Source organism: Dysidea avara, chromosome 3 (genome assembly GCF_963678975.1).
Source record: "Dysidea avara chromosome 3, odDysAvar1.4, whole genome shotgun sequence".
Lineage (NCBI taxonomy): Eukaryota > Metazoa > Porifera > Demospongiae > Dictyoceratida > Dysideidae > Dysidea > Dysidea avara.
In genome coordinates this window covers 10,423,750-10,444,225 of record NC_089274.1, presented here as the reverse complement: position 1 = coordinate 10,444,225, position 20,476 = coordinate 10,423,750, and the positions used below count along the sequence as shown (strand labels likewise).

At 36.2% G+C, this 20,476-nt stretch overlaps 2 protein-coding genes across 2 annotated transcripts; both read left to right on the top strand.

Annotated features, from left to right (window-relative positions):
• The first annotated feature begins 3,378 nt into the window (after window positions 1-3,378).
• On the top strand, window positions 3,379-7,333 carry LOC136249309 (BTB/POZ domain-containing protein 10-like). Its single transcript, XM_066041269.1, has 8 exons — window positions 3,379-3,763; window positions 3,927-4,029; window positions 5,122-5,242; window positions 6,164-6,261; window positions 6,562-6,661; window positions 6,748-6,858; window positions 6,931-6,987; window positions 7,048-7,333. The coding sequence occupies exons 1-8, from the start codon at window positions 3,495-3,497 to the stop codon at window positions 7,212-7,214; spliced, it is 1,026 nt and encodes a 341-aa protein (XP_065897341.1). The 5' UTR covers window positions 3,379-3,494; the 3' UTR covers window positions 7,215-7,333.
• Window positions 7,334-7,367: 34 nt separating this feature from the next.
• LOC136249308 (leucine-rich repeat flightless-interacting protein 2-like) lies at window positions 7,368-19,713 on the top strand. Its single transcript, XM_066041268.1, has 14 exons — window positions 7,368-7,545; window positions 11,350-11,427; window positions 11,485-11,571; window positions 11,939-12,007; window positions 12,071-12,180; window positions 15,284-15,344; window positions 15,393-15,485; window positions 16,983-17,067; window positions 17,192-17,229; window positions 17,472-17,559; window positions 17,660-17,739; window positions 17,796-17,849; window positions 18,251-18,301; window positions 19,450-19,713. Exons 1-14 carry the CDS (start codon window positions 7,438-7,440, stop codon window positions 19,552-19,554), a joined length of 1,107 nt encoding a protein of 368 aa, XP_065897340.1. The 5' UTR covers window positions 7,368-7,437; the 3' UTR covers window positions 19,555-19,713.
• The last annotated feature ends 763 nt before the right edge of the window (window positions 19,714-20,476 follow it).

The window sequence follows — 20,476 nt, the reverse complement described above, 5'->3', positions numbered from 1 at the left end:
ACCATTGTTTTTCCGTAGTCTCTACTGAGTCTGAATAGATATCCGTGTGTGTTTTACATGCTGGCTTGTTCCTTTTAAAATTTTTTTTAGCAATCTTGATTTCCTTTTTTTTTTCATAAGAGAATTTAAATAATACCGCATAGAGGGAAACTTTGGTGAGGGTAAACTTTGGCGAATAGCAAGCTAAATTGCATTTGGTGAATTCAAGCTCAATATATAGCTATATAGATGCTATTCTCAGGCTTTACGAGTAATTGGCAGGTTAAATTTTGGCGAATTTGTAGCGGATTGCCAAATTCACCAAAGTTTTCCCCTACCAAAGTTTCTCTCTATACGGTATATAAACATTGTCTTGTACCATACAGTAAACAGCCTGCATGCACACAGAAATTGAATTCATTGTATCAGTAGTATTGTGTTCATATAATTAACCCTAGCCACAAAAACAGTCTGCCTTAATAAATCATGCACTATATATACTATTATAGATACTAGTACGTATTACCATGTGCATGGACTGAAACCGGAATTAGAATTTATGCATATGTCCCTAATTTATGGAAACCATTGTTTTTCCTTAGTCTCTACTGAGTCCGATTATATATCCATGTGTTTTACGTGCTGGCCTGTTTCTTTTAAAAAGTTTTTTTAGCAATCTTGATTTACTTTTTTTCATGAGAGAAATAATATATAAATATTGTCTCGTACCATACAGTAAACAGCCTGCATGCACACAGAAATAAACCTAAATAATCTAAAAATTCATTGTATCAGTAGTATTGTGTTCATATAATTAACCCTAGCCATAAAAACAGTCTGCCTTAATAAACCATGCACCATATAGATACTATATTACCATGAAACCGGAATCAGAATTTATGCATATAGTAATGTTAAAACAGCTACATAATAATAAACAATAATGTGTATTTAGTTAAACGTCTGCTAGTTTACATGTAACTGGTTACAGAAAATCACTTTTCTTGAAGTTAATGTTTGACTTAAACAATTCAGCTAAATTATTAAATCCTTTGAAACTTTTTGGAACAACATCGTCTGGTATATCTTCACGACAAATTAAAATATAATGTACCATACATCGTGAAGGGATCACATTGTCTTCTTCTCCTACACTAGAATAGGTACCTGCCGTATTAGTGTATCGAATGTGTATGACTATTGGCCATTCCAAGGATGAGACATCTTTAGAGTAGCAAATCGGAATTTTATCTATAGCAGATTTTTGATATTCCTTAATAGTGCACAACTTCCAACTTTCTTTTTGATTTATAGTGTCCACAGTTTTTAAATCTTGTTTTTGATTTATAGTGTCCATAATATATTTTAAATTTATATCGTCTGCTTCTTGTGTTTTGGCAATAACTGCAATGTGTCTAGCTTCAAAGCGATATATTGACTGTATTGTATAAGCTTTATCATCCTTGACAACACTATCAGTTGGATATAATATGTGATTTATTACTTTTTGTAGCTCCTCTATACAGAACATTTGAAATGGTTCCTTACCGAGACGTAACGAATCCCTACATCGCCTTATTAGCACACGGTCTCCTTGTATTGAATGACCAAGAAAACCACCACTGAAACAGTATTTTATAATGTTTTTGGTCAATAAAAACCCTTTTGATGTACTCATCAGTAGACCCTTTACCCCACCTATAAAAATCTTGAAACTCATTCTTTGCTTTATATTCATGAACTTCTTTACAAGTACGCATGATGGTATTTAAATCTGAAAAGGACTCACTAGGAAATAATTTTTCAAAGTGGAATACTTCTTCTGGCGCCGTATCAACTAATACCTTGGAAAGCACAGCATAGAGAGTAGGAACAATCCATACATACTTATCGCTACATTTAAAGAGATCATGCAACATGTTCAAAAATTTAATTCCCACTTTTAATTGCTCTATTGGAAGCTTTACAGCTTGATTAATTTTCTTATATTTTGTGTCATTAGTATCACTATAATAAGTCAACCCACCACATGAAGGGTTAGATTTCACATATCGCCAAAGCAGCTCATCCACGAAAACATGACTGGCTTTTGCTAACTTTTTAAAGTCATCAAATTTGTTATAGAACTCCTCCACTGAATACAGCTTGACATTCATTATTTTGTATTCATCAAGATTATCAGCAAAAAACTTTTCATATACTACTTTTAAATGAAGTGGCACAATCACAAGAACTGCATTGTCACAACGAGCAAGTATCATTGCTTTGCACTGTAGTAAAATAGTTTTACCACATCCATAAGGACCACAAATTACTTGCTTAGGTTTATTCCATATTTCATGTTGTTCTGGTGTCAAGTAAAGCAACACTGTATCTTCTTTTTTTTTTCTTGTTTCAGATTTTTTTGTTTCAGGTTTTTTTATTGTTTCAGATTTTTTTCCTGCTTTTGATATTCTATCAAAATGTTCTAGAGACTTATGTTGATAGATTAGTTTAACGGTACTCATGTTGACAGAGATGCAAATATCAGCACGCCCACATAATAAGGCTGGAACCAATTTACGGTAAGTGGTGATACAGCAACTCGTGTCAGGTTTTTTACTTTTGATCTTGTCATGCCACCATTTCACAAAATTATTCAGGTCACCCTTACAAAGGTGAATAATTCCTTTTTCATTACGGGAGATGCTTTGCAAATTAGGACAAGCAATTACCTTTTTAACTACTTTACCTGGTACAAAGAAATTTTCAGTAAGCAGCTTTTCTGATTTTTCCAATTGATCCTTTGCTTTGTTGTACATACCTCTATCATATTTTTTCATAGCTTTTGTTTCAACCAGAATTACACCAATGTCCCTGTGTACTATGATTAAATCAGACTCCGTATCCCGTGTTCTTATCTCTTCAGTTCTTTTAAGGGATTTCATAAAAGATACCAAATCTTTGAACTTAAAGTTGTGAAAAATAAACATTGGCTGATGATGCCCAGTAGTGCGTTGAAGTTCAGCAAAAGCACTTAAAATTTTCTCTTCAGCTTGATCCCCACGAAACTGATCTGAAGCCGTCCCCTCTAGTTTGGGGTTTACATGGATGTTCGATCCTTTCTGCGGCATTGACCAGTTAGTGTATTTGAAAAGGGGCGGCACCACAAAGGTCTGACCTCCATCCCGCCAGTCCGGAAAATTTTGGTTCATGTAAACTTCGTTGGCTTCTTCAAAACTTTCATAACTTTTGATTACCGGGCCGCTCACACGATTCACTGTCGGGTCTTTAGCAGCAGTTAAGGTCGAGTCATCGCTGAAAAACAGTATTTTTATACTGAGCAAAAATAAAAAATATAAAATAAAACAAAATAAAAGAAAATCAGCAAGGGTATACGCCATTGCCTCGGCCATTGCGGATACCGATCACGTGGCATGATCAAAACCACAATCGCTTCTATGTGCTGAGTAAAGCGGAGGATTCGTCATCAGTTGTAGCCGGTTATCGCATACGCACCATTTTATTGGGCCGCTATGCCAATCTCAAAGAAAACCAGTGGGGTTATTTCACCGAAAGGAAGTCAAGATTTTATCTCTGAGAGTCCGCGACATCATCACCTACAATGTCACGACTCCAGCAGCGAGTCACTGAAGAATAGTAGAAGTTCGTCCACAACTTCACTCAGCGGTACTCCTGAGCCATTCAAACAAGACAACGAAAGAGTTATATTACTAGTGGACGGAAAGAAATTTCGAATCAACCGTTCTTTGTTGACCAAATATCCAGACACAATGCTCGGAAAGTGAGTGTACCTAGTCTCTCCCCCAGTCCACCTTAGTAACCATGAAACTGATGCTGTCTATGACGTTTTAGTTCGTAAATATTTTCACTCAAGTAAAGAATTTTACACCTACCATGTAATATGTATGTGTTGAAGGTGTTGTTAATCTATAATTATGTTATAGAATGTTTGGCCCTTCAATGGACCGACACATGATACAGACCAATGAGTATGGAGAATATGAAGTGGCTAAGGGAATACCTTCTCGACTATTTGCAGCAATTCTGGTAAGGGTTGTTACCATATGAGCTGGTTTCAGTGTACAATAATAATGAAGTGTAATATGAGCAGTGCACCATCTGTTAGACATATTAGTTGCCTTACATAAATACTTCAATACTTGGCTCTGTGTGTGTGGTAATCTTGATAACTCTGACTACTTACTATTGTGGAATGTAAAGTAAATGATTCTTGGAGTGTATTTTGTGTAAAAGTGTATTTTAGGATCTGTAGCCATGGAATCTGACATTACAAATTGTTACCGTTGGTGAAAGCAATATTATAATTAGTGAAGTGTTAAAGTAGTATAATGCATGATCAGTAGAGTGATGATCCTTTGAGAGGTTTGCTATCATTAGTTTCAAATTGTTAGTAGCACTTGTACACATTCTGTCATGGTGCAAAGAACCCCTTGTAAGAATTGATGTCTACACATTATATGGGGAAGGAGTGAAAATACTGAAAGTGAAAATGTTGTATGTTTCCAAGTTAAGTTTCTGTGTGCCATCTCACACACACTCTGCAATTTCATTGTTGCAAACACCAAAATCCACAAGAAAGCATTAATTGCCACAAGAAAGCATTAATTGCTTGACACTGCATTCTAACCTGGGTACAGTCTGGTGTTGGGTATAGTTATGTGAATTGATTGAGCCCATTGGCCCACAGTAGGATGTACGTACAAATTTTCAAGGTATGTAATTTTCATGAATTGACAAATTTCAGCAGTTTTATTTTGGTGGATTACTCACTTTTCACTTGGGTCTGTTTGTTATTTAGCATAGAGTTAGTCTTGATAATAATTTTGAAGAACAAAATTTGTGGACAGCTACACTGTAAGCAACACTAAATCCACATCCCTCAAAAGGGTTTGTATGTATACTATAACAATTACGAAACTGCTGACAAACTTGTCTACACCTACAAGTGGTAATGTGGTTTAAATGTTTGATTTTATTGTTGCTATAGTAACAGTTGAAACAAATTGTTTTGGTTCTGTGTACTTTTTTAACATTTGAGAGTTTGTAGGGTAGCATCAACTTGTTATTATCCACTTATTGTTCATATAACACTTATAGTATTATGATGTGGTATTGTAGGAATATTACAAGAGTGGATATATTGTGTGTCCTGACTCTCAGTCTGTACAAGAGTTGAGGGAGACATGCGACTACTTCATGATCCCCTTTAGTGAGAAAACTGTCAAGACTAACAACTTGAGTATGTGTATGTGTGCATTTTGTACATCTATATATTTCCATTTATGGAGTATGTAAATATTTTCAGTGTCTGCATGTTCTGTCTTCATTTATCTGTTTGTCTTCTGCCTCTCTGATTGTAACGTCTCTCTGTGAGTATGTCAGTGACTGGCAGTCACATTGTAGATAGTATGTCCTTTCTTTTATGTTAATGTCAAATAGGAATCTTATGTGTATACAATGTTATTACAATAGATGTATTGGTATTTGCCATTAGCCCATTTCTCACTTGTGTATATTGCTATCAAGTGTAACAATGAGCCTTATCCGAAATTACGTCACAAACAAAAATGGCCACTGTAGTGTGGAGATGTTCGTAAGGAAAATATCGAACTCTAACCAGCGGGTATGGTTATAAAGTAGCTGAAAGAATAAGAATCTAGCGTTGTTTTGAAAATCAACCGAAAATCACTTTAACGCACTTATTGTAATGTCTTATAGCCATACCTGCTAGTTAGAGTTCGATATTTTCCTTCTTGGCTGAGATATTGCCGTTCAAAAATTTCTTCCCATAGTCGCCCATACAAATTTTACGAATGTCCCCACACTACAGTGGCCATTTTTATGTCTGTGACGTAATTTCGGATAAAGCCCATACAAATGTTTTGTTGTATAAGTATATCCTGAAAAGAAAATGATTTTTGTGTATATATATTTGTGTAATATGCATATGTTATATGCAAGAGTTAATAATGGTGCCTTTACTATTTTATGTTCTCTTGGTACACATCATATCATTAAAATCACATTAGCTGAAATGTGATGTTTATACTGTCTATTGTATCGCATGGTGTCTAATTGTTGTGCAATGGGATATTGTTGACTACTGAAATTAAAATTTCATTTAGTACATGTTACCTGTGCCTGGTATTTTGCCTTGTAGGGGATTTTATGCATGAATTATCCAATGATGGAGCTCGGGAACAATTTGAATCACTACTTGCCATTGTAATTGTACCAGCTATGATCAAGTGTGCTAGAGTAAGAATTGCGTGTGCGTGTGTGTGTGTGTGTGTGTGTGTGGTGTAGTCCGTGACTCTGTGTACATGTGAGTAAGTGTGTGCACTGTGTATACATGTGTGTAGTATGTGTTCTCCAGTCTACGCACAGTGTAAAGGGGTTGTGCACAGGCCACAGTGCTGGTTCTACGTGTTGCAGCTTTTTGTGTGTAGTGTCCATGTGTATTTGTTCATTAGGATATGTCACTGTATACAGTATAATTATATTATTATTATTATTGCATGGTGTATATACCACTTTACTGTGGTGTGTATTATATAGAAAGGAGAGAGGGAGTGTCACTTGGTAGCACTACACGACGATGATGTGATAGAGTGGGATGACCAGAACCCTCCTAACATGGGAGAGGATCAAATTCAGAGTGAGCACATGTCAAATATTGTAACATTAGAATAGTTTAGTGTTGTTTACTGGTTGTAATGGTATTCACCTGTGTCTCACTACTAGCCGTATACAGCACTGACCTGAATAGATTTTTCAAGTATTTTGATAACCGAGACATTGCTAAGGAAGTCTTACAAGAAAGAGGCTTGAAGAAGATCAAATTTGGCATTGAAGGTATGCAAGCACTTTAGCAATTCTCTAAGGCTAGCCTTTTATGTGCTCATTTATTTAATTTTTTTTACACAGGTTATCCAACTACAAAAGACAAGATGAGAGTACGACATACGACTGGCCGAACTGAAGGTTGATCAGAATAATATAGCTGCTCCTGTTAAAGTTTACTGTATTATGTCTTTTCTGTAGCTGTTTATAACTACGTTCAGCGGCCATACATTCACATGTCATGGGAAAAGGAAGAGCACAAAAGCAGACATGTTGATTTTACCTGTGTCAAAGTGAAAACAGATATTGATCCAGATGCTGAGGCAGCTACGTTGGTTGATCCTGAGCGAGACAGAAATCTTGACTAGCAGAAATTAACTCACATATAATGTTCATCATACAGATTTTTACTATGTACCGCAGAGAGATTGTATATATTGTATATTGCTGAATTTTGAATTGTATTCCAAAGTGATTTTTCACAGTAGTAGGCCTACTTACGAATTCGATTGTGGGTCCACTAATCACGTGCATATAAGTTGCACGATGAAAATGGCGAACACTTAGTTGCGTGGGTTATATCGAATAGACATGATGAGTACGATAGAAAGGAAGAACTCGATAGGTGACTTCAGGAAAAGACAAAATTCTCGGACCACAGAAAAGGAGAGCGAGACACTCAGCAAAATCACTACCAAGGTACGCAAAATAGTTTTCCGGGAAGTGTGATATAAATGCATTGTTGATGCCTGGCGACTAATTTGTACCGTGTGTTAGTTTAAGAGTTATAATTGTAGGCGTTTGGTAGCTCTGACTAGTACGATTATCGCACCATTAAATAATATATATTTTAAAAAGCAAGTTTGCTACAGTGAAGCGATGAAGGAACAATGGCAGAGTTTCGTTGTTTATTTGAGATGCACTGAATGCTGGGTGTATTACATTGTTGACCATTTTAGTGGCCCAGGTTGATACAACATGACCGATCTAGCATTACATGATGGACAGAATCAGTCATAGTAATAGATATAGGTCTCCCTATTACTCCTACTGTGTGTCTAGTAATAACTGAACCTGATAGTTGTGTTTGTGATAGTGATGTGGTGTTTATACTGGTACCTCTCTTGAAGGAACCTTCCAGGTTAAAGAAAACCTTTGTAGAAAAGGTCATATGTTTTGGTCTGGCTTACGATGTGTGATGTTGCAAATGAAGGAAGATGACCTCAGTAGGGAAATTTGGATCCCAGATTGTGTGCTATTAAGATGAATGTTTTGTATGAATTACAAGTACTCACATTAGCAATTTATATAAACTTCCCTAGAGAAGCTGTCTGATGTGAGATCAACTATGCCATACCTTAGAATCATACCCGTGATAGTCGATTACTAACATACAGCTATGCAGTATTTGTATGAAGATATCTCTTTGTTGTTGTTTGTTTTTGTTGTGCCGATAGCATTTTGGTTTTTGTTGTGGTTTCATGTCAATTGTGTGGCAGACGAGTACAAATGAAATGCATTTGATAAACTTTTATTCATCCATTCTCAACTAGTGAATGTGATGTCCTTGAAGAGGTGAAACTTATGAGCATTTTGCTTGAGCTGTTTTCAAAAACATTGCTCAATTTTTTGTCATATCCATTAGATGTGAAAGCATCATTGTGATTTATTAAATGGGATATGTAGTTCGTGTGTAGTGTTTGGGTTAGATAAGTGTCATTTGTGGCATTATGGCGTAGTGTAGTGTGTGTTTTACCTGTCTTGTCTGGGGAAGACTTCAAAGTAGCATGCTCATCAAATATTACTTTAGTCCTCGAGGCCTCCTCCTGTAGCTAAAATGTACACAAGTTTACATTGGCTTTTTTCATCACGTGTAGTTATTAACCTTGTACCATGTGTACCAAACTAGTGGTTAGTTTATTACTCAGATAGGAAGCTATCAAGGTCTCTTTAGGCTAGCCAGTCTGTATATACTAACTCTACCCTCCACACAACCTCAGACAATTTTTATGAACTGATGAAACACATCATGTTGCTAGGTGGTAGTCTCATGTGTTCCCTAGTGGGGTGTATTAATGGTTGTGTGGGGAATATGGTCCTTACACTGGATGATGTCAGAATTAATGAGATGTTAGGTAAATAATTGTATTGAAATTTTACTGGAAAGAAAAATTGTAACAATTGTCATTCAAGTACACTTATAGTGGACCTATATTACTACATAGCTGGTCAAGTTTGCGATGTGGAAACACCTTTGTCCTAGGCTAGCTGCAGTGCAAAATTTTTATAATTCTACAGCATTGACTTGCATGTGAATATGTGTTTGTCTACACTACAATTATGTGGTTGTGTGTAAGCCAAATTTTCTGATATTTCATGGTTAACTATTTTGGTTACAGTAATTACTATATGAAGGGAAACTTTTGGCACCAGTAAAATTTGGCAAATGATTGCTGATTTGCCAAATTTTCCAAATGTTTTGCATGTGCAGATATTGTTTGTCATATGGTAAACAGCCGCTTCTTGTGGACATGTCAAATTTAATCACTATTAATAATTCTAGTGTCATAATTTGCTGCTTAAGAAGGTAAGCAGTCTCTTGAGTAACTCTGTATGACCAGGGACCATCCAGCTAAGTACTGTAGACTACTGTCATTGAGCTACTGAGCTTGGCCCATATGGTATCCTGGTCCAGACGAACATGAGTATTGTCACATCGCCAGAGAATGGCTAGTCTGAACTTGTAGTTGATTACCTACATGATTAATAGTGATTATATAAATACTTAAATTCGAGTGCACATTATACTGTTGCAATTTACCAAATTTTATTTTTCCATTGTCACTCAATGTTTCCCACTACCAAAGTTTCCCTCCACATGTACGGTTGGCTAGTGTGGGGTATTGCTGTAAGTTGTTTACAACATATACGGTCACAAGCTACTAAACTAGAGCCGCATCGTGTAATCCCTGAGTACATGAATAATTGTTGCAATTATGTGAACTTATTATGTAATAATTGTTTTAAGTTCAAACAATTAATTTTTTTTTGTCTGAAGAACAAAAAAACTGACATGCAAAGAATATGCGTTTATACAATCTGATAGCAATAACTGACATCTTTTTACATGCTGCTAATTCCTTCCATGTGAGTCTCAATGAGAGCAATAGAAAAAATAGTGAACTGTGGGGTTCACTGAGGTTGATAAGATAGTTAGATCATACTTCGTGTAAGGATTGCAGCATTCTGTTTTTAATTGATTTTAGGCAATATTGAGTATGTCACATGTGTCATGTGAAGATCACATGTGTCATGTGAAGATCACATGTATCATGTGAAGATCTGAGGCAGTTATATATATAACTTCCTCAGATCTTTGCATCTTTGCGTACTATAACAATTATCAATTTCTAATGCTGCATGAAGCATTATTACATTATAGTGGGAAGTACATGTACAAGTGATGTACTTTTATGCGTTTTTATCAGCACCTAAGTAGGCTCTCCTCTGTTACTGTGATAACTAATCTTAACCCTAGCCCACAATTCAACTACATACGTGCATTTTAATGGAAGCATTACATGTCTCATTGTTTCATTGACCTTGTTTTACGATATCCAGGATTTTGTAATAGTATGCATCCATATGTGTGGTTGAGCATATCTTCCATGGTGGAATGTGTCATTGTGTCAAAGGAAGTTGTTGAAATCATATTGCTGAGTACTCTAATGCTGGCAATTAACAACATCCCTATACAAGTTAAACATTCTAAATGTTTTTAGTTGAAAGATATCGTGTGAGCATTTTGAGTATGGAATGATCAGAGAGAACTATGTGTGTAATGTTGTGTGTGTGGTATATAGGGTGTGTGCGTGCGTGCGCGCATTTTACATTATGCATACACCATACTTTGCACGAGGCTGACCGAGGTTTCTGCAGTTGGGATCCTCTCACCTGGCCTAAAGTTAATTAGTTTGTGAAATGGGTTACTTAGTGTCCCCTGGCTAGGAGATTAGCCTAAATTCAATGGCTTGTAAATGAATTATTCAGCGTCCCCTGGCTGGGTAAGTGTCTACCTTCCATGGAAAGTTGGGGCGGAGATGATGGTCTCCGGAGTCTAGAAAGCAGTAGCAGCAGCAGTGGTTGTGTGCGCGTGCTTGTGTGTGGTGCGCGCGTGTGTGTGTGTGTAGTGCGTGTGTGTGCAGTACGTGTGTGTGCAGTACGTGTGTGTGCAGTACGTGTGTGTGCAGTACGTGTGTGTGCATGTATTTATCTGCTTGGACATGTAGTGTACATGTATGCAAGCCTTCATCTACTCAAGTTTTATGAGAGTGTGGGGTGATGGTGTAAATGTTGCGTGTGCTGTGTACCCATGTGTGTTCGCATGCAGTGCATGTGTGGGCACCATGTGCATGCGTGTACACATGTGGTGCGTATGTTATTGCTGCACACTTCAAATTTTGTTATAGTGTGTACAGGTGTAACATATTTACATGTTATCAGGCTGATGAAGACAGAGAGCAGAGAAGGTTGAAGAAACTTGAAGCACAGAAGATACGACAACAGAAAATTGCTGAAGAGGTATACATATGCACCGTTTTATTTTTGCATCTGTCATCTCATGTCATCTCTTAACAGCGACGTTATTCTGATGACGATGATGAAGGCTCGGGTTCTGGTAGAGGTACACCTGTAAGGGAGAGACCATCAAGGGTTATAACTAAGGTTAGTTAGACATATATTAGTGTCCTTAGTCATACCTAACTAAGCCACAATATATATTTGAGGCCTGAAACAGTGATAGTGATAACTGAAATATACTACGTGTGTAGTAACTAGTAGTTAAATACTAACATAAGGATGTTTACCTTTAGACCAGTTGTAGACTACAGGTGTATTTTTGCTTTGCCACTTAGCATAAACTCTTTCCCTATTTGTTTGTGGTTGTTGCTTTCTTGTACTGTATGTACTCAAGGATTAGATACAAGCATTACATTGATTCCTATGTACTGAGGTATTACCTTTGAATATAGTATTTTGCCACTACCACAGGGCCTTAACTTGTATGTAATTCAAACACTTGTGTTCACAGCCTGTTAGTTCGTACTCATCATCATCGACTATTGCCAGTAATGGAATTGAGGAGAGCAAGCCAATTCCTGTAAGTGATAACATATTATACTTGGTATACATAGTTACAATGGTTGCTACATATGTGTTATAGGAAAGACTACAGGAACTGGAACAGAAATATAAAGACTCAATGGTGTCTAATGCTCAACTACACAATGAAAAGACAGCATTGTTTCATCAAGTGGATGCATTAAAAGACAAGTAAGTGACGTAGCTTTGAACAAAAATGATTCTTCATGCGCTTATGGGAATAGTAGTCTTATTTGTAATAGTAAATAATTTTTGTTATCTCAATTCGCCTGTGTGTATATTGTATGCCTACATTTATGAATTGTAATCAGATAAATGAATGACAGTGCAAGATATACAGAATGACAGTTGTACCATACCTGGTTGTTTATTGTAAAGTCATGACTGTTAAGATGTCATAATAATTCCATGACACAGTACTCTTATGATGTTTCCCATTTTATGTTGACTATATAATACGAATTGATACTCTTACATGATGTGAAATTGGATATTGGCAACAGAAATCTGTGGTGTTGGCAAGCAGGCAGATTATAGTTTGGAGGGCTCAATCTCCATATAAACTAAATTATATTGTTATGGCAGCTGTAAACAAAAACTTTTTGCATGCATGCAATTTTCACAAAAAAAAACTTTTCTCAGGAAACTGCACATGAGAAACCAGCTGTCCTCCTGATTTATCAAACCCAGTAGTTTGGTTGGTGTTTAACATGAGTTATATTTTCCATGATATAGTAGGACTTGTAGTAGCTTAATGGATGCCCACTGGATGGCTGTCAGAATGGTGTGACATTTCTCAGTGTATTGTGATATCCTTGTAGTAATGTATGGCTTTCCATACCAACATATTTACAGTAGTGAAGTATTCAGATTTTCTTATAAACCCTTTTCCTTCTTCAAGAGGGTGTAGCCTGTCACTTAATGGGAGCTTGCCTATGTGCTGTAACAGGCGTTTAACAACCAAAACACGACATGTGTAGCATGCCAACTACCTGGTATAACATATCCTAGAAGAGGTGTGTCCCCTGCAGTAATGGACAAGTATGATCACCTGTGTACGCAAATGTATTGAGCACCCTTGACTAGAGAATTTGAAGAAAACATGATAGACAACTAGAGGTATAAAGATGTTTCTGTGCACAGTTTGTGGTTTGAAGTGGTTTGTTCAAAAGATGCTCTTTCCTTATATTAGCAGTGCACAATAGTATATTCACGAAATATGAAATAACCAGTGAATTAAGAAGTATGGTAAATAAACAAATTACGTGTATTTTGTAGATAAATAGGTTATGTGCTCAAATTAATAATAGCATGCTATTTGTTATTTCTAAAATATTAAAAGATATTATTAACTGAGGATAGCATTTTAAACATTCTGTGATGATATCAGCAATGATGAAATGTGATGCCATAATCAACCAAATGGCTGTGTTAGTGTGGGGTTTCAGTGACCTTGTCACGTGGTAATGTAGGTTTATTACACATGGAACAAGGAGACAATAAAGGTTAAAAATAGTAAACTTATTGTCACAATACAAAATAGGTTGAAACCAGGGGAACAGACCAAAAATTTTTTAATGCATGTATCTGTATTGTATATTCACCCGTTTTCAAATTTATAAACGTTATCATAGTGAAATACTACCTCGCCCAGTATCTTCCTGTACAAAGTCCCCACACTAGCACAGCTGATTTATTTTGTGATGTCAAATGTGACTGTCTCAGCAAAAGTCCATCTTGTTTGTACAATTTCCAAAAATATAAAAAAATCTCAGCATTATCTGCAGTGTCTAAGGAATGGATTACCAAAATTTCAGTGTTCTGTGGTGAGTAGTTATGGAATTATAGGTCTAGACAGTAGGAAGAGCAAGATAATCGATTTGTACAGCGACTAAACTGAAAATAAACTACATGTGCTTACATTCACAGCCATAACTTCTGTTTGCATTAGTCTATGATGTTGCAATTTGGCTTAAAATATTCACCGTGAATTAGCACATCAGCCAAGGTACAGGTGTAGTCACTTCCACGGATAGGTATGTAGGCAGTTTAGTAGAAGAAATGATGACGATCTTGTTTGTTTACCGCATCATAAACAAACGCATGTGACATACATACTATTGGGGCTACGTAACCAAAACAAAGATTTTCGAACTCTCCATGAGCAGGAGAATAAGATGCTATGTAGTTTGAGTCTTCCTTTTCTGAGTAATGGCCTGATAAAAACTTGCTATTTTTTCTTTGTAGCATACATAAATTTACAAAGTATTTTTAAATTTCTTTTTTTTTCAATACACATGCTTGTGCGAACAAGTCAGGTTTTTGCTGAGACGGTCACATATGTCATTGTGAATATCATCCATTCTATAGTATGTACACACATTGAGCTGAACCCCTAATAACTCATGAATGGAATTACACAAATTCAAATTTGGCTCATTCGTAGCACTTGACCCCTTAAAAAATCTTTTCAAATGTCTGATGCAATATTTATGGCCAATCAAAGATTTCACCATAATATTTCTTACCATAAAAGTACACAGACTGTTATGGACTTGTAATGGAGCCAAACCGTACATGTCTGCTCTTGACATTTTACTGTTACCACTAATCACCTGGTTGGCTGAAATGTTAGTTTTCTTGAGAAAAATACACTTTTCTTTTTAGCTGTTTTCTCGGGGCTTGTACATACTATAGTATTTTCATAGTATGCAAACTGCATCATTTGTAGAGTATATAACTTGTGCCTCAAAGTAGTTATATAAAATAATACTGGAGGATATTTTGGCACTGCTCTACTGCTCTTTAGGGAAGACCCTGCAATGTGCTCTCAAACTGCGATTAGTCACCCCCAAGTGTTAGATCAACAATGTTGTTATTTCAGGGATGTGTCTACTCAGTATTTACTATGTCTCTTTGTCATTAATGGCTTCACATTGTTAGTGTTCCCATTGGCTGTGTCACTGCAGATGGTGCATGTGTGTAGTTGTCACTAAAGAGTTTGTATATACTTTGTTGCTGTGCGAAACTTAACTGTTACTTAGTATGGTACATGTGATTGACACATTCCTTGCCTTACAACTGACCCTGTATTGTTAGTTGTGAAGGTTTCATAGATGTTTTAAGAAGACAGTAGTTACTTGAGAATCAGTAGTTTTTTAAAAAAAGACTTTAATATTGTATGTTTATTCTATATATTGCCCCCTAGTGATAAATATTACTAATACAGGTTTTAGATATACACTTTTAATATCTGTAAAATTTACTCCTCCAGAATAGAAGATACTGAACAGATAGTAACAGAACTCAAAGCTGAAATTCAAAGACAAAAATCGGTAAACTGATAATGTAGTGAAGTGCTATGGAGGTATTATTTACTATAGGAGTTTCATCATCACAAACACGAACAAGAAGTATTAAGCTTAGAGATTAGCTCTCTTAAAGCACAAGTAGAATTTAGGGATAATTTTATTTCTGTGAGTTATAAATACACTGTATGCAACTCTGCTATGTCTGTACACATTTATATACAGGTGCATATGCGTATGTACATCAAGTAGCTGTTGTATTGTATGGTTGTTATGTACCACCCACCTTATAGGTCTTGCTTGTTGTATAGGCCAGGTTTCTAATGTTGATTGTCTATAGCTAGCCACTAATGACTATAGCACCTCAGAGTGACCTGGAATATTACGTTTGACCTTATACCACCCTTTTGAGATCATTAAACCACTACATGCTAGCTAAATTTGATTCAATTGGCAAGACTAATAATACTGGTTGCTGTAGTCAAATGTAACAGTGAGGATTATTTAGAATAAACTGATAACCTGGAATCATATTAGTAAGCTATAGTGGCCACAAGTGTTCACTTTTGTAATCCCTGCATTAACCACTTTGAAATCACATGGTTATAGCTTATTGGGTGATGTTTGGTCTGTGGCCCTATAATTGTCTTGTGTATGAGGCTGTAAAAGAACTAACAGAGCGGTTGCACAAATAATTACATTAGACGTGCTTAGAAGAATGTGTGGCAAGAATCCAGTGCCACAATGCATAAAAATTGCATATTCAATTCTACTGCCACAACGCAAGTATGGATAGCTTAGCCAGTGCAGTGTTACATTCACCTATTATAAGGTATTAATATACTAGAAGGATGAGAGCGCAGCTGGTCTGGTTTCTGAAACTACAATAGAATTCCACTTTTTGCTAGCACGCTCAAGAAGCCAGATGCCTATTCACGTTTACCATTGTGTTAAAAGAGTTTTTCTGACACAATTATGAAGCAGTTTAGCCTCGCCATATCAACTTTTGGGTGGACCTGTTTTGAACAAGCATAGGCGAATACATGCTATTTTTGCCATGTAGCCACAAAGTAGGCCAGCTATGCTCTCACTACTCTAGTTTGTTAGTACCGCTGTTAGTATGTTAGTACCATTGTTAGTCACTCTACCATAGTAGGAAAATGAAGTACACAATTTTCCCAGCACCTGGCTGTACAAATGCCACACGTTTTGTCACATGTTTCAGTTGAATGCTGCACCTGTGACGTCACATGCAACCAATCTATGAAGACTGAAGAGTCTTATCTCATGAAGTGTTGTAGCAGTCTTGGCTGCCGTCACTTGCACAAAATCACAACCAGTACAATATACTGTATATCGTACTGTGGTCAGTTTGTTATAACTTACAACAAACTCACTGTAGTCTGCAAATCACAGCAAACGTGGTTATAATGTACTCTCTGTAGCAATGCCGTGTATGATTTATGGCACCGGTGGTGCTATTGAAATACACCTGCATGGTACATACTTGCCTTTAGAAGTGATTTGCAAAAGTTGACAGGTAGGCTTTGGAGCTAAGTTAGGGTAGTACAGTGTTATATCATATGTCGTTAATCAATCCTCATGTTTAAATCCTCATTAGCATGTGTCCTTCATACAGAGTGATGTATATACTATTGTTACTAGGAACATGGTCTGTCTCTGCCCACATTTGGTGGTGAAGAGGATGAAAACAACAAACAGCCATCTTCATTGAATACTTCTAAATCAGGTGTGTGTGTGTGTGTGTGTGTGTGTGTGTGTGTGTGTGTGTGTGTGCGTGCGTGCGTGCGTGCGTGCACTGCCATATGTGAGCTTTTGCATAATCTTTGCTTATATTCTGTTTCTGTTTGTAGACTCTAATAGTTTAGATCGCCAATCATTACTTAAAAAGGTACGTATATTGTTTAATTTGTCATCGGTGAATGTGTTTATCTACTTATGTACATTGTATTCTACTTCAAGCAAATTTTTTTTTATTCCAGCCACTGAAACAAAGCCGGCATTTATATATGCATTTATTTATTGTTTGGAATAAACTTTATATCTCTCTGTATTTCTGGGACTGGCCATAATTCAAAGCTGTAATTCTAACCAGTGTTGCTACTAGCAATGTACAATTTGTTTTGTTCATAGATTGATGAACTGACTACAGAATTAGAGTCAATGAAAAATCACCAACTCAATCCAGTCCTGGAAGGACAAAATCCAACTGATATAGTTCGTAAGTACATGTCCAACATGTCCACTGTAGTTAGGTTTTGTCTGTTTGTTTCTAATGGTTGGAGGAAGTGAGTTGCCATATAACCATTCTCCACTTTTAGGTGAATCAACTAAACTTGTCAGTGAGTACAAGGCTAAGTTACAACAATCTGAAGCAGATAATGCCAAATTAGAAGGAACTGTAAGAAGCTACATACACATGCATCATGTTGACCAAGTTGTATTACTATCTTGTAGGTTAGTAGATTGGAAGGAAATGTTAAAAGACTAAAAGGCCAAGTAGAAAATTTGGTATGTATGTATGTTACTACTACTGTGGAGTGTGTGCAAGTGAATAAGTATCCCAAGAGTATGTTGTTACAAATACCTGAATTGCCAAATTGAGAAAAGTACATGTATGTTAGTCTCTTTCATTCACCTACCTTTAACTTTTGCCAGCGAACGTAGCTGGTTATGTACTTGTTAAACAATAATGGGCCCATTATCATCTTTGTCTATAATGGTGTCCAGAGGAGGTTGGACACGCTTTAAGTGCTGCTAAAACAAAACTTGTATTATAAAGAGTAATGGGTGGGCATTAAATTGAATAGCTAGGGCATGCTTAACAGATTTTGTGGGTGTCACTTTAATCAGTGATCTCCAGTTGTTGTACTGGCAATTGTAAAGTATTTTCATCTTTTTTCTCTGTTCAGGAGAAGCAAGAAGATGAACTAATTAATGAGAGACGAAAACAGGCAAGAGAGGTAAGTATTGTGTGCATTTAGTCTTATCATGTGCCATACTGAGTGGGACAATAAAATGTGACATCCTTGTTACAATAGACCATTTTCACATGAGGGAATGTGGTGGTTAAAAATTGCAGTTGCTCAACTTTAAGATGTATTAAATTCTGTGGAGTGAGGTAAAAGCCTTCACAAAACCTAAACTGTACCATTTGTTCTTATTATATGGAAAATGTCATTGCTAGGTTTTTACGTACAAGTCTGGGAGCAACGCTACACAACATTTCATCATGGAAATAGGTGATCTTTCATTCTTTGATTCCTTCAATACCAAGTGATTTTCACCTGTTACAATAAATTTAGTCGCCATGTTTTTTTGCCTAGCAATCCTATATGTTTAGAATAGTAACAATTTTTTGCATCAGGAAAGGTACAGGCTTTAACACTTAAGATATTACTACCAGTTGACACTAAAATCACTGATTTCATGATCACAACACAGCATATCTTTCCATTTTCATATCATCACTGTAAATATAGTAGCCGCTACTTAACCACTTTTAAATGGTATGGTTTGGGCTCCTGTGGAGTGTAAAGATCTTAGTCCCTTAGGCTTTAATACATGTTAAGGACGCCGGATGTTATGCAATCCATTCTAAATTGACATACTATGAATAAAGCTGGTCTATTGAAGTGTCTAATTTATCCTGATCATATTGTTAAGCTAGTTGGGTTTGTTGCTGAAGGCTTTGAAAACGTTGCGCATGTTTATGAAGTGTGTTAACTTGTGTGTTGTAATTGTTGTTTGTGTACACTAACATTATGAACTACTTATCTCTTTTCTCTGGGACCTCAGAAAGGGGACTGAGTTAAAGGTTTACATTCTTGTGTCAACTATTTGGACTAGTTCCCATGACGATTTCCCGTCCTAGTCAACTAGTGGTAATTACTCTAATAAAATAGTCAGTTTAAATCACTCTAATAGAGCAATCATACCTTTGCACCATCTCTGAAGTACATCAAAATTTCTGTGACTTAGAGAGATATAGCTGCAAACAGCATAGTGTGCATACATATCCTTGTCCATATAGAATGTGGTCCAAGGGTGTCTCCATGAAGTTTATAGTGTGTGTGCTGTTTTATGTTTTTTTCTGTTTTCCCCATATTAGATTCGAAGATTACAACAAGAATGTGATGAACTGAAAACAGACAATGAACTACTACAGAGAAGAATTGAGACGTTAAGAAGACGACGGGACAGACCAGAGACATAAACAAATTCAGTCATCAATAATATAATATAAAGATTCTGTTAATGATGTATACCTCATGTGGTGTGTGTTTGATAAAGTGTAGGAATAGTGTAATGTAATAATATAATTCTCCACACAATGTTGTAATCATTATTATATTAATATTATTGGTGCACACTTCACTATTATTTTTTTGTCCACCACCAAAATATAGCAGTATGATCGACCACTTTGGGATACAATGCATGCACAGGGAGAATCTGAGACAAGTTGAGTAAAAGTACAGTTTGAAAATGGGAAATGTCATAAACAAGATCAACATTTTCACTAAATGTGAGTATGCTATCCCACTTTGTTGGCGCTATCAAGATTATTACATTAATGCATTGATATTCAGGGCAGTAAAAGTGATACAACTGGATCCAGAATATCATGAACTGTTCTAGTGATCATGGCGAACACAATGGTACAAGACTTAAGCTAGCAATGTGTATGTTGAAAGCTATTGCAGGGTTAGAGTATTGGAAATTTGGTCTTGTGGTACATTAATATGTACTAGCGTATTCTGTTGCTAATTTCACCCATTGTACATGTGCTAGCTCAAAATTTTAACCTATTAGCTATTACATGTACATAATTATATATGTGCCCAATATTAATTATACAAAAATCAAACATTCTTTATATTAGGGTAGTCGACTGCACTATTAGAGCATTTTGATCTAAATGCATAATAGTTTCTGGAAACCTTGGAAAAAAACCCTGGTATTACCTTAATAAAATATATAGGCTAGCTAGCTGTCTTTTCAGGCAAAACCATTAATGACAGTATATAGGGTAACTGAGGTAGGGAAAATACCACCCACCCATGCCTATTAGAACTTTTTGTGAAATTTCATCATTGCTTAGGAGGTATTTGGAGTGTTATAAAGCAGAGACAAAA